This window comes from Festucalex cinctus, chromosome 20, assembly GCF_051991245.1.
Source record: "Festucalex cinctus isolate MCC-2025b chromosome 20, RoL_Fcin_1.0, whole genome shotgun sequence".
Classification (NCBI taxonomy): domain Eukaryota; kingdom Metazoa; phylum Chordata; class Actinopteri; order Syngnathiformes; family Syngnathidae; genus Festucalex; species Festucalex cinctus.
The window spans coordinates 19,278,792-19,293,141 of record NC_135430.1 but is presented as its reverse complement, the minus strand read 5'-3'; the positions used below and the strand labels follow the sequence as shown (position 1 = coordinate 19,293,141).

General features: G+C 38.7%; 1 protein-coding gene across 9 annotated transcripts in view; it reads right to left on the bottom strand.

Moving 5' to 3' along the window:
- neto1l (neuropilin (NRP) and tolloid (TLL)-like 1, like) overlaps nucleotides 1-14,350 on the bottom strand; it is a 74,527-nt gene that overhangs the window by 10,404 nt on the left and 49,773 nt on the right. For 7 of the 9 annotated variants that reach the window (XR_013280960.1, XM_077509358.1, XM_077509359.1 and 4 more), the window contains 4 exons: nucleotides 7,721-7,762; nucleotides 6,677-6,804; nucleotides 1,703-1,785; nucleotides 881-1,026 (listed from right to left, as the gene is read on the bottom strand). Coding sequence is in view for 7 of the 9 variants with exons in the window: in XM_077509358.1 (XP_077365484.1) it covers nucleotides 881-1,026; nucleotides 1,703-1,785; nucleotides 6,677-6,804; nucleotides 7,721-7,762 (399 nt within the window). In the remaining 2 variants the exon portion in view is untranslated. Of the gene's footprint in view, nucleotides 1-880; nucleotides 1,027-1,702; nucleotides 1,786-6,676; nucleotides 6,805-7,716; nucleotides 7,763-14,350 lie in introns of those variants that run through there. The other 2 variants (XR_013280961.1, XM_077509364.1) reach the window with 2 other exon arrangements.

Here is a 14,350-nt window from a genome sequence, read left to right as displayed (position 1 = left end):
GTTCAGTCCAGTTCTGTCACACCCAGTCCAGTTCTGTCACGTCAAGTCCAGTTCTGTCATGTGAAGTCCGGTCCAGTTATGTCAAGTCAAGTCAAGTCCCGTCACGTCACGTCCAGTTCTGTCAAGTCTCGTCACGTCACGGCACGTCAAGTTCTGTCACGTCGAGTTCTGTCAAGTCGCGTTCTATCACGTCAAGTCAAATTCTGTCACGTCAAGTCAAATTCTGTCACGTCAAGTCGAGTTATGCCAAGTCGAGTTCTGTCACGTCACGTTCAGTCCAGTTCTGTCACGTCCAGTCCAGTTCTGTCACATCCAGTCCAGTTCTGTCACGTCAAGTCCAGTTCTGTCACGTCCAGACCAGTTCTGTCACGTCCAGTCCAGTTCTGTCACGTCCAGTCCAGTTCTGTGACGTCAAGTCCAGTTCTGTCACGTCAAGTCGAGTTATGCCAAGTCGAGTTCTGTCACGTCACGTTCAGTCCAGTTCTGTCACACCCAGTCCAGTTCTGTCACGTCCAGTCCAGTTCTGTCACGTCAAGTCCAGTTCTGTCACGTCAAGTCCAGTTCTGTCATGTCAAGTCCCGTCACGTCACGTCACGTCCAGTTCTGTCAAGTCGTGTCACGTCAAGCTGAATTCATAGTTTTCCTGCCCATTTATCAATAAATCACTATGTTGCTCATTTCCTGTCTGCTCAGTCTCCTCAATTTGGGTCCACATCTTTCACTCCACCCCCAAACTGGAACAACACCCACCTCACGGGAGCTCTGTTCAGTAAGCCACATTTTGGCTTTTCTTTTTTTTTTTTTTTTATTCCACTTTATGGGGACTTTAAGAATGACTGAATTATCAATTAATAAAAAACATGAATGATCATGTTCTTACGTTCTTGGTAGGTCGTGAAAAGGATGCGGAAACGGCTTTTCCGGCTGGCCTCATCCGCCCACATCCGGATGACGCCCAGGGTCGATACCAACATGAGGTCATTGGCCACCGTGGAACAGAATTTGCTCTTCAGGTCCTCCACCGAACTTGAATTAAAAAGTTCAGGATTTAAAACAAAAAGACACTCGTGTGTAAATCCCAATGACAAAATTCAGCCTTGGTGGAAGTTTGCACTGTGAGTGAGATTCTAATTTATCTCATAATCACAGCACAATATTGCAGATCTCCTGATAAAAAAAAAAACCAACTCATTATAGTTTTCAAGCCCACACTTTAATCATTCTTTATCTGATTTGAACATATTTTATCTTCAGAAGAGGTTATTGATTTGCAAGTCAAGCTGATTGAAGATTGAGGGAAATGCTTAGCTGAGGAAAAGTGTTAAAGCTGAAAATGAAGACGTTACATATTAATAGTTGATGAAGAACTTGACAACTAATTTTAATTATACTGCCTATATCCCATGAACGTTTGTACTTTTTTTTTTTTTTAGCTTGGTTAATAATATTAAATAGTGTGATAATCCCTATGTCAAATAAAGTCGGGTGGGTGCAGTGTTTTGAAGGTCTTTGAACAATACAAGTAAGTTTCATCAGTGGATGCAGTTAAAGATAAGAGCAACTAATCTTGACATCAAATAATATTACATCCTTCTCATTACTGAGCACACATACTGAGCTTTTTATCTCAAGATGAGAATGTGATTAGGCACCAAATTACAAACGCCATTTGTAACCATATTGTCAAAAAAAAAGTCCTTACCTGCCGCCGTCGTACACCGCCACAAAGTTGCGCTTGCACTCGTTGGAGTTGGCCATCTCATAGTCGAGGAAACGCAGGTAGATCTACATTCAGAAACGACAAAAAGCAAAGTGGGAAAACACAATCAGCCAAGCAAGCAAGCAAACTAGCTAAAAACCAAAATCGTTCACCTTCTCAGCAATACTGCACAGACCTAAAATATAAAAACCTGATTCAGAAAGTGAACCCCCCCTGACACCACCTCCTTACATCAGCCTCGGTGACTCGCTCATCAAGACACGGTCGCCCAATCACATCTGTGGTTCCACTTGGCTGCGCGCCGAACTCGCCGTCATTACGGTTAATGAGGAGGGCCGCTCACCAAGTGCGACGGGAGAATGTGACACTTTAAATGCCCAAAGACGAACGAACGCCGCAGATGGGGGTGGATAATGGAAGCCTGCAGTATAGTATCAGAAAAGATGGCTAGCAAACAAGAAAATATATATACCGTATTTTCCGTTATTATAAGGCGCACCTAAAAGCCTTCATTTTTTTTCAAAAGCTGACCATGCGCCTTATAATCCAGTGCGCCTTACATATGGATCACTATTGAGCCGCTGTCAAGACGCTATCGGTGACCCTGCACGATCGGTGACGCGCATGCGCAGACGATCCCGCCATCTTGGATCGCTAGCTAATACTAATACTTTACCTCAGAGAAAATAATTAAACAGCTGTTTATTCATTTTGGAGTGGTCAGAAAGCTGGTTTGTAATCTATTCATCAAGTTTGACTGACCTATCTGACTGTTTTGTTGACATTCCCTTTAGCGCAGCACCATCTAATGGATGCATAACGTAACCCCAGCCTTATACATGGAAAAAGTTTTAAAATGTGTCATTCATTGAAGGTGCGCCTTATAATGCGGTGCGCCTTATAGTGCGGAAAATACGGTAAGCAGCAAACTGCGGCCATTTGTATCCATCCCGGGAGGCGGCCATTTTGCCACTTGCTGTCGACAGCTGTTTATTCATTTTGGAGTTGTCAGAAAGCCGGTTTGTAATCTATTAATAAAGTTTGACTGACCTATCTGACTGTTTTGTTGACATTCCCTTTAGCGCAGCACCATCTAATGGATGCATAACTTAACCCCAGATTCTACTGTAGCACCTTATATATGGAAAAAGTGTCAAAATATTTCATTCATTCATATAATGAGGTGCGCCTTATAGTGCGGAAAATACGGTACTACAATCTTGACCCAATGCAAGTTGCGCTTATTCCAAATTCTGCCTACATGTTAAATTCATACATCTCTGATGGTGTCAATCAAAACTGTGCATTATAAGCTCTTATTCTGGAAACCATTCATCAGGCCAACCTAACATCAGCTCGTTTTCAATGCAAAGTTTCATTCATCCATGCGTTATATTTCTTGCCTATGGCGTGCACATCCCCAAAAAACAACGGCACCGAGTAAAGGGAATTGAATCACTATTAGTCCTTGAAGGCAGGAGTGGATGATGGAAGAGCTTCAAAAGACATTTTCTCTCCCCCCCCTTTGGGTAAGATGCGGCGTGGATATCACATTTTAATGTTGCTGAATTTTTAGCATTATGGATCTAAGAGTCTGAGCACGTTGGTTTCTCGGCAGGGTGGATAAGCCCCTCAGTCAAAAAAAAAACAAAAAAAAAACACCAGTGTTCATAGTTAAAGTTGTGATAGCATTAGAACAAAATAACAGACACACAAAAAAAAATTTTTTAGTCATGTATTAACGCAGATTAATCACACTATTTATTTTGACCGCAGATGATCCTTTAGCTTGACAGCGGATGCTTACGTTAAAGGTAGTAAACATAGCTACATGCATTTCATAAAGTTTGTGTGTCACATTCAGAGAGTATTTGTTCATGTCAAAACTACTGCGGTCATCCCCCCCCCCCATTTTAAATTATAGAAGAAATTAATTGGTTAGAAAAAAAATCAACTGTTATACCGCTACGGTAGGTGATCCAATGTCGCCATGGTAACGACAGAGATGCTTTTATTCCAAAGATTATGAGACTGTTCTCATAACAAAAGGAGATTGACAAAATCATTCTGTGTTTTTTTTATATACTATTACTTGTGAAATAAATAAATAAATAAAATAAATAAAATAAAATAAAATAAAATAAAATAAAATAAAATAAAATAAAATAAATAAATAAATAAATAAATAAATAAATTTTTCACAATTGAGCATGCCAGGGGACAAAAGGATCATGGATGAGGAAAAATTCGGTTCAGATTGCATCAGGAACCCAAAATGACGGCAATGGATCAAACGGATACGATCACCCATTTGTAAGGCGAGAGATCGGCTCCAGCAGGAAAATAGGCCGCCTGCTTATTGATTTCGCCGCGGCCAGTAATGAAGCAGAATCCGTCACTGACTGCTGGGAGAACATGTTCGCGCTTTTGTTAAAAGGGCCCCAGTAAATGGCGAGTTCCCGCTGTTGATTACAGTCGCACAGCCGACGTCTATATTTCCGATGAATGACGTGCATGTAAAGTTGTGTGAGGTGGAGGGCGAAATGAGGCGATCGTGACAGCTAAAGCTCGCTGGAGAAAAAGCAGAGTAGATATCTAGCTGGCTCACTAGCCAATATTTTCGATATTGCTTGTCTGCAGGTGAGCTGGTGTTCAGATTCACAAACGTTGATCAACCCAAGCAGATTCACAATCGTAAAGTATAATATTGCGCAATACAACAAGCATGCAACTAGGGCTGCACGATATTGGAAAAACATGCGATATGCGATATACTTGCTGAACATAGCGATATCGATATTATTGCGAAATTTAACATTTACCTCAAGAAATTACATTTTTATTACCTAATGAAAGAAAAATATTTTTCATGGGGCAAAATAAGCAACCTTCATGTAATCTTAGTTAATTAATTGTGATTATGTCTTGACAATTTTCAACTATTGAATGGCGATGCACATTTTAGTTAGTATCTGAGTGGTCAAATTCATATAAAAAGCATAAAATTCCATATAAAACTTATTGCGTGTCTTTGCGATATGCATATTGCAAGGGCCAATATCGCGATATCGATATTTTTTCGATATATTGTGCAGCCCTACATGCAAAACGAGTTTTACCTTTTAGGTTCTGGGAAGTGGCACAAACACATTTAATCGGTCCTACGGGGTAAATTTGTCTTTTTTTAATAAATGTGCAAGAATTTAAGCAGCTTGATTTATTTGACAACTGCATATTGCATGTTTTCACAGGAAGCCTCCAATAAATCGCTTTGTGTTTCTTTGAAAAAATGCTTCATTAAATCTTCTATATTTTTCCCATCCCTACTATTCCCACTTGGACTTTGGGGGTCCCCTTGCTCTCTCTGGAGCGCTTCGATGCAGTTAATTAGAGCCTCTAGTATAGGATGTCATTATCTACCGTAGCTGTTCTTTCTGGCACACTGCGGTAGTAGATCAGTGGAAAATGAGCTACATGAGAGAAGAAAATATAAACATCTCTCAGTGTAATACACTACTAAAAACTAGTGTTGTTCCGATACCGATTTTTGGCCCCCGATACCGATACCCAGCTTTGCAGTATCGGCCGATACCGATACCATACCGATACTTGAGGGTTGGTTTTTTTTCCTCAACATGAAAAAGCTGTCTTGCTATTGGTTCAGAGCATTCAAGGGTCAATAGGATATCTTAGATCGGCGTGCAGTGAACATGTCACATACCAGTGAATGTCGTGCACGAGCAAGACACAAGATTCTGCATCCAAAATCTTATATTAGCGTTGGAATTAACTCATTCACTCCCAGCCATTTTCACATTTCGCAATCCCGTTCGCTCCCGGCTGTTTTACTGGATTTGGACTGATTTTGCAAGGCCCACAGAATATTGTGTTCTATTGCTATAAAAGCATGGAACATATCAAAATAAACATTAAAGTCTCTTCTTTCATCAGGAAAAAAAAGTGTGTTTCTATCTGTTTCCGTTTTGCAGCAATTAGCATTAGAAGAGAGCTAAGTTTCATCATTTTCACAAATCTATTTAAAATTGTAAGTAATTGAGCTTTTTTTTCTACATGGCTCTGGTTGATCTCCTTTGCTCTGCTGCCACCTGCTGGCCATTTGTGTAATAACTACCATTTCTGCAACCGTTCTTTGCAGTTGAGAGGCTGCATCAAAGCCTTCTGTATGCTCTAGCATAAAAAAAAAACACGTATAAATACGTCTTTGGCACACTTAGAACATTAAAAACGTATTTATACGTTATTGGGAGTAAACAAGTTAATGGTATCGGCATGTTACTTGTGAGTACTCACCGATACCGATACCACTGTTTTAATGCAGTATCGGCACCTCTGCCGATACCAGTATCGGTATCAGAACAACACTACTAAAAACTAAAATCACAGGTTTGTTTGTTTTTTGTTCCTGTTTTCTTCTTGTATTCATTTTATTTAAGACCACTAAGCTTCACCCTTTCTGTGCCTTGATGCCACAGGCTGTATGGCATCGTATAGTATACAAAACCCCGTCAACCAAACTGTCTGACCCTCAATGAGGCAATTTATTTTCAAAAGTAATTAGTTACTTTACCGATTACTTAATTTTCAAAGTAATTAGTTAACTGATTACTTGATTTCTCTCCCTCCTGCAGCCATGAATACGCACTTTGGGATACTGCTGACAGTTGCAGACAGCCCTCATGTAATATCAAGGTTTCCTGATGCAACCCTCTGACCCTTTTTTTTTTTTTTTTGCATGCGGTGGGAGGCTGAAGGGAAATGAATGACAAAAAATTCAGTTGACCTATTTTAACTCTCAATTTCACTGAAAGACATACAGATGTTCAACATGCACTATGTCTCTTGGCTACAAATTGTGCAGGTGTACCTCAAAAAAGTGGGCAGCGAGTGCGCTGCATGTCGGTGAAGTAAAGTTAGCAAGGAGGGCAGATGACTCACCTTGGAGCGTGGCGGCGCACGGATGTACCATTTGCAGTCGACGGCCTCGTTGGCGCCAGCCTTCCCGTCTCTGGTGATCTGGTGAGACTCCACGATACCTTCCGGACCGACCAAGTCGTACTGACATGCTGAAACACACGCAAACAGCAAACACAGCCTTGTCAGGTCAAACGGAATAAAACAGCAAACAATCTTTTGGCAGGAAAATATCAGCGGTGTTGCCAGTTACCTTGAAAAAGTAACAGTTACTTTACTGATTACTTAATTTTCAAAGTAATTAGTTAACTGATTACTTGATTTTAACTCATTCACTCCCAGCCATTTTCACATTTCGCAATCCCGTTCACCCCCGGCTGTTTTACTGGATTTTGACTGATTTTGCAAGGCCCACAAAATATTGTGTTCTATGGCTATAAAAGCATGGAACATATCAAAAGAAAGATTAAAGTCTCTTCTTTCATCAGGAAAAAAAAGTATGTTTCTATCTGTTTCCATTTTGCAGCAATTAGCATTAGAAGAGTGCTAAGTTTGATTAGTTTTCACAAATTATTTAAAATTGTAAGTAATTGAGCTTTTTTTCTACATGGCCCTGGTTGATCTCCTTTGCTCTGCTGCCACCTGCTGGCCGTTTGTGTAATAACTACCATTTCTGCAACCGTTCTTTGTAGTTGAGAGGCTGCATCAAAGCCTTCTGTATGCTCGAGCATTAAAAAAACGTATAAATACGTCTTTGGGACACTTAGAACATTAAAAAAACGTATTTACACGTTATTGGGAGCAAATGAGTTAAAGGTAATTAGTTACTTAACTGATTACTTGGCTTAGCTACTACATAAGTTGCTTTATACCACCTCAATATAAAAATGGCAACCGGTTTTGCCAATGCTTTATTGGAAGTGCATTTTAACAGTATTGTTCAAGAATAACATTTTTATTAAAAATAAAATAAAGCCAGCCTTTTTCGACTTAACATAAATATGTGCTTTTATAATAAACAATATCAGAGTCTTTCGTGATTTTCACTTAACGTTTATTACTACCTACAGGGCAGAGGTGGTGGTACTCCCAAGTCTGCAAAGTCTGGATCTGAGAAGAGAGCAGAGAAGCGATTCAAATGGAATGCAAGATCAGAAAAGTAGAATTTTATGAATCACACGCAGGCGTTGAAAAAAAAAAATTGAATAAAAACATCTTAGTTACAAAAAAAGGTTAAAAAAAAAAAAAAAAACGAAAAAAGTTCCAAGTCCTTTCAATAGCATTTTAAAAATTTCCATACACACAAAATGTAAGCAATCATTGACCCCATGCGACATGCGTAGTTTTCAGAAATTGTGGTTATACCGCTAAATATTCGTTTAAATAGAAATGCTAATATGCGTTTCCGTTTATATTCTGTAAATAAGCAATTTGTAGTGATGGCTAAATGAAGCTTCATGAAGCACTTGTGGGATTTTTGGACTCCAAGAGTGAACTCTTGTCAAGTCAAGTCACGTCAAGTCACGTCAAGTCACGTCATCTTTAAGTGGAAATGTCATCAATTTCCACTGAAATCCACGATCTAGAGGTGTAAATAAATATGTCAATTGCTTCATGAAGCTTCATTTGCCAACCCATTTGATTACGTTTGTGCTCGATGTGGAATTGAATGCGCATGGAAATAAAAGCTATTATAGCCATTTTTTTTTTATCTTTATTCATTTAGTTTAATGTTTTAAACACTGCATTTATTGAATACATTTGTGTATACTTGTTAATACAAATATCGAGTTTACAAGATTATAATCCATGGGATTTTTTTCACCAACTTGTGAGGTCACTGATTTTGGACCTGAGAGAAGGTCCGGTTCACAATCTCTGTTCTAATGAAAACTGCTCCTCATTCCAAATTCATAGCATATCTCTGCTACATTCTAAGTTAACTCATTCACTGCCAATGACAACTATATACGTCAAAAATCCAAGCAAACAGCCAGTGTTAATTTTGAAAAAAAAAAAAAAATTAAATTAAAAATTTAATTTGAATTAAAAAAGAAATTTTTTTTAGTTTTAGTTATAGTCTTCTGACTAAATTTAATTAAAGTCTTAGTCATAACTCAGTCACCTGATTGTATTTTAGTTTAAATCCAATTTTAGTCAACAAAAATAAAGAGCAATTTTAGTCAACTAAAATGGACTTTTGGAGGCAGAGACCCAGTATGTGGTCTCATTAAGATCAAGACCGCCTGCGTTGTAGGGTAACAGGAATCCGTTCTACGCACGATGGTAGCACTTAGCAATGAAATTGTTGTCATCTTTGTTATTAATAAAAACAATGATTAATAACTATGAATGAAAACAATGAATAACTAAAACTAAATTCAAATTTCTTGTCAAAATTTGCACTGGCTGTTTGCTTGGATTTTTGACGTCTATAGTCGTCATTGGCAGTGAATGAGAATAAATGAAAAAAATGTAGTAAAGTGTAAGAAGTATTACAGAAAATGATAGAGGTCATTTAAAAAGGATACATTTAATCCACGATGAAGTTTCCTCACATTGGGCGTGAGCCAAAGCCAGACATTTGATCAGAGACGCATCTGGTGAAGTTTTGAAAGTCACCTTGACGTGGAAGTTTTGAAGCAACATTTTCTATAACGCAATAAATGAAATCTTGGCTGTTACCGCACCTGATTTTCCTCACAGAGTCTCAACAAAGTCTTCACCTGGCACAAACGTCAACCCGAGAGCGCCGTTGCCACTGCGCATCCTCGACGGATGCGCTATCCATCAATCCATCTCTTTTTCTATAGCTCTTATCCTCATTAGGGTTGGGATGAGTTGGAGCCAATCCCAGAATCCTCTGACGTAATCTCTATGCCTCACGTCCACTAGGGTGCACACTCGTCTGCTGTCGGGGAATTACATTTCATATCAATAAATCCCGGTTATGAATATTAAACTTGACAGCGGATGCACTTGATCACTTCTATTAGGAGAAATAAGAACAAATCCACCATATTGCTGTCCGCTGACAGAGTGGCGCTGTCAGCGATGACATCACGCGCACGGTCGCAGGCACACGGAAAGGCATCAAACGCGGCCGTTCCTCGCCAACTCGAGACGCTCGTAACGACCGACTGAGCCGACTGTGGAAGAAAGCATTGATTGCACAGCAGGAGCAAGTTGCCTCAATGTCATGGTGGGCTTTGTCTGTGTATGCTCAACTTTTTTTTTTTTTTTTTTTCCCAAGACATGAGTCACGATGTCTGGGTCTGTATGTTTGTGCGTGCGTGCGTGCGTGTGTGTGTGTGCCGGACATGACAAACAAGTTAAAAAAAAAATAAAATAGTGACACTGTGAGGCAAGCTGGCAAAAGCTGTAATCAAAGAGTCGATTTTCTTGGCCTGACTTCTGCTTTGTTCCATCCCGGTGTGCCGAAAGCTGCTCCCTCCCTCGGGATGGAGAAAAGAATTGGACAACAGCCACTGTGATGTTACTTGTTTGTAAAGGATATAACGATACCAAATTGTGCTGATAGTGATATCGGAAGATTCCTACTGTTACTCAGGAAGTATACGTTAGTTACGCTGTGGTTGCAGTTTAGAGGGTTGGACCAAGAATATAGCAAGTCTGCATCACAGTTCTGATGCTCAAGGTTTGACACCAATAGATGGGAAACGCTTCGGCTTGCCACCCCTAATGTGAACCATGGTTATAAAACGTAAAGTTTTGTTATCGATGTATTTATTTTTTTAAGTTATATTTTTTTAAATGTAGTTATTTTAAATAGTTTTCAGAGCGGTTGGTTAGTTTTTATTAGCTTTATTCGTTTATTTTTTTATTTTTTTTAAATGCTTTAAGTTTAGTTTTTATTAGTTTTAGTTTTTTTTTTTTTTTTTGTATTGTGTCAAAGAAAAAAAACAAAAACACAAACAAAAAAAACCCACTAAATTTCTTAACTTTCCATGATCAAAAACGGCCGATCACTAATCCAGTGGTTAACAAGTTTGTAAAAAAAAAAAACAAAAAACAAAAAAACAAAAAAAAAAAACAACAACAATAACCAATCACCGATTCGATCAGAATATGGACCATAATTACTCTGGAGGATAGGGACAGGTCTGGCCCACTGATAGCGAAAACCCAACGTAACTGACATCAATTAAAATGCACGGGGGGGAAAAAAATCGTAACGTAAATTTCATGGTGCAGGTCAATGATGTCATTGATCGATCTGGCAGATTCAGACATTACAGCTGATCACCGATGTTGCATAAAATGCTAAATATCGTCTGATTGAGCTAATCTGATCGATGCTGTCCAACTGTGTGTAGTAAAAATTCAACAAAAATATTTTAGAAATATGCTACACACAAATACAAGTACTGTAATACAGACCACAGACTTTGAATGACAATAAACACAATAGTGCTTCTAAAGTTAGACACATCACAACCCGAACATCTAAACGAGAATGGTCTCGATTTGCGTTCCTTGTTTGCCAAGTTGCCAATGTCGAAATGGGATTTGTTGCTTGAAAGCACAGCTGTCACTTCGAAGCGATGTCATCTGGTGGCGCTTTTTTTTATTGGCTGCCGATAGATGACGTGGCTTCTACGTGACACACAATAAAATGACAACTCCCAGACGGACTGTTCAACCTTCCTTTGTCCGGCTAACGGTCGTGCTGTGATCATGAAAATTCCCACTCAGTGACATTGTGAATGTGAATAGTTGTTAGTATGCCTTGTAATTGACCTCCTGCCCAGTCGACATGTTATAAGTTTGAGCAGTGCAAGAACGGGTTGGGAAGTGCAGCTTTCGATCTTAACTCGTTCACTCGCCGCCATTTTCATTGAAGCAACCCCATTTACTGGATTTTTGACTGCTTTTGCAAGCCCCACAGAATATACAGGAAAGATTAGCAACTCTTCTTTCATCGGAGAAACTATATTTCCATCTGTTTCAGTTTTGTAGCATTAGTATTAGAATATAGCTAAGTTTCATCACAAAGCTGTTTAAAAAAAAAGTGGGTAAATTAGTTTTTTTGCAACATGGTTGATCTCTTATACTCTGCTGCCACCTGCTGGACGTTTTTGTAATAACTACCAGTGCTTCAAGCGTTTTCTTCAGTTCAGAGGCTGCATCAAAGCCTTTTGTATGCTCTAGAATAAAAAAACAAAAAAAAACGTATAAATACGTCTTTGGGAGCAAATGAGTTAATGAAGTAACCTGCGGCGATATATACAAAATAAAGCGTTTTGATGCCCTTTCTTGCATTTGTATTTGCGATGGTGCCCTTCTCAAAGTCTATTAGCCTCCTCCAGGTTACATCATGTGGGCGTGTGCGGCAGGGAGGAAGACGCGCATGAAGGCTGAGAAAATCAAAGAGGAAGACGGTTAATGAAACAGCGACCTTCAGGTCATGCGTGCAAGCTTGCGCCGGAGATTTATGATTGGTCGCTGGCATCTCTTCACCCTCCGTCGCCGTCACAAGGCCAAGTCACCTCGCCGGTATACAAGCACGTATTCGTGACAACAGAGGGTCCCCCTAAAGAGGCTACTGTGCTTATAAATGTCTCTCATGCGACCCTTGACCTTTTAAGGCGAGGGCTGCTGAATTTCAATCAGGAGGCAACCATTTCACCATCAATCACTTTTCTGCCTCTATTCCCACTTTGATTGATTCAATGATTCCATTTTTCATACATTTCTGCCTTTCTGTCAAATTTCTGACATTCTTGGCAATTTTGTGTACATTTTCGTGGACATTTTCTGGTTCATTTTTGAACTCTTTCTTTTCTTTCCGTTCTCTGACATTTTTGTCAATTTCATGTACATTTAATGGTAATTTTCTGCTTTTACTTTTTGGACATTTTCTGCTCATTTTTTGGACATTTTTTTTTTAATTAAAAAAACTTCTACCTTTCGTCTCGTTTTCTAATAAATTTAAAAAAAATTGGACTCTTGACATTTAAAAAAATATTTAACTATTCCTTTCTTATTTTATTTATTAATTTTTTCACTGATACAAATAAATGTAACAAAAATAATTTCTACTAATTTTTTTTTTTTTTTTTTTTTTTTTTTTTTTTTAAGAGATCCACAGGAACAACAGCAATTCGTGTCGTTTGCGGCTGCAGATACAGAGACCACACTAATCCGTCATTTATACAATTAAAAACTTGAATGAAAATAATATTTAAAGCCCATCATGAAAGTTTACCAGTTAACATACAAATTACATTTAAAAAAAAAAAAAAAAAAAAAAAAGGGGGCAAAGTGAGATTTGGAACAGATATTTTCTCCAAAACAAAAAATAGAACAAAACAAAAAGAACGATGTATTTCAACTCAAGGCGTCAGTTTACGGAAGAATCTAAATTGTAAAAAAATAAAACAAAAAAATCATCTCAATGTATCTGTATTTTTCAAAACTTGACAAAAGCTCAATTACTGGAAAAATACATATAGCACAAGGACATTATATAGAATTTATATTGAAAGTGTCTTGACCACTTGCTGTCATTTAGTTTGTGTTGATTATTTTTGTGTTGTTGTTGTTGACTAGGGACAGATAACATATGTTTTACTTCTTTCAGTCCCTTTTCATTTATATTTTTTTTAAGGAATGAAATATATTGAATTGAAAAATTGAATTGAATTGAACATGTGGCTCCAGAGCTGCAAGTTGCAGATCCCTAATATATAACAATAAAACAACGGTTTTATGTTGCGTAATGATGTCGAGTCAGGTGTTTTTTGTTGTTGTTGTTGTTGTTTTTTTGTTTTTGTTTTGTTTATTTTTCCATTCGGACATGTTATTACAAGTCCAACAGACTTGACCGATCACGTCTCACTTGCAACATCAACACGTCACACATTAAACTTCAAAACGTGCATCTCGGGGAAGAACTTTCGCAGGACAAAAAGAGCAGAGTGAGTGAGATGTTTCGTACCGTATTTTCCGCACTATAAGGCGCACCTTCAACGAATGACATATTTGAACACTTTTTCCATATCTAAGGCGCTACAGTAGAGGCTGGGGTTACGTTATGCATCCATTAGATGGTGCTGCGCTAAAGGGAATGTCAACAAAACAGTCAGATAGGTCAGTCAAACTTGATTAATAGATTACAAAGCAGCTTTCTGACAACTCCAAAAATGAATAAACAGCTGTTTTATTATTTTCTCTGAGGTCAAGTATTCGTATTAGCTAGCGATCCAAGATGGCGGGATCTTCCGCGGGGTCACCGATAGCGTCTTGACGGCGAGGCCTGTTGCGGCTCAATACTGATCCATATATAAGGCGCACTGGATTATAAGGTCAGCTTTTGAAAAAATTGAAGGCTTTTAGGTGTGCCGCATAGTCGTGAAAATATTCGTGAATTCAGAGCACATCCACGAATTGCCACACCCTCTGCTCTCTTCATAAAGCTCGGCTAAGAGTGTAATCTTCGGGAGCTTACTGTATTTACTCTTTGCAACAGTGGATATGCTCTTTTTAAAGCCGGGGACACGGATTGCCATGTTGCCATACGGATATGCAGGAAAATACGGCAACTATTCAAAGGCATCGTGCAAAAAAAAAAAAAAGGCTACGGATAAAAACAAACAGCTGGCAGCTCGACGTCGTGTTTACAACGCTGGCATCCTCGCAGAGTTTGTTCACGTTAGCAGCCAGACATTCAAATTA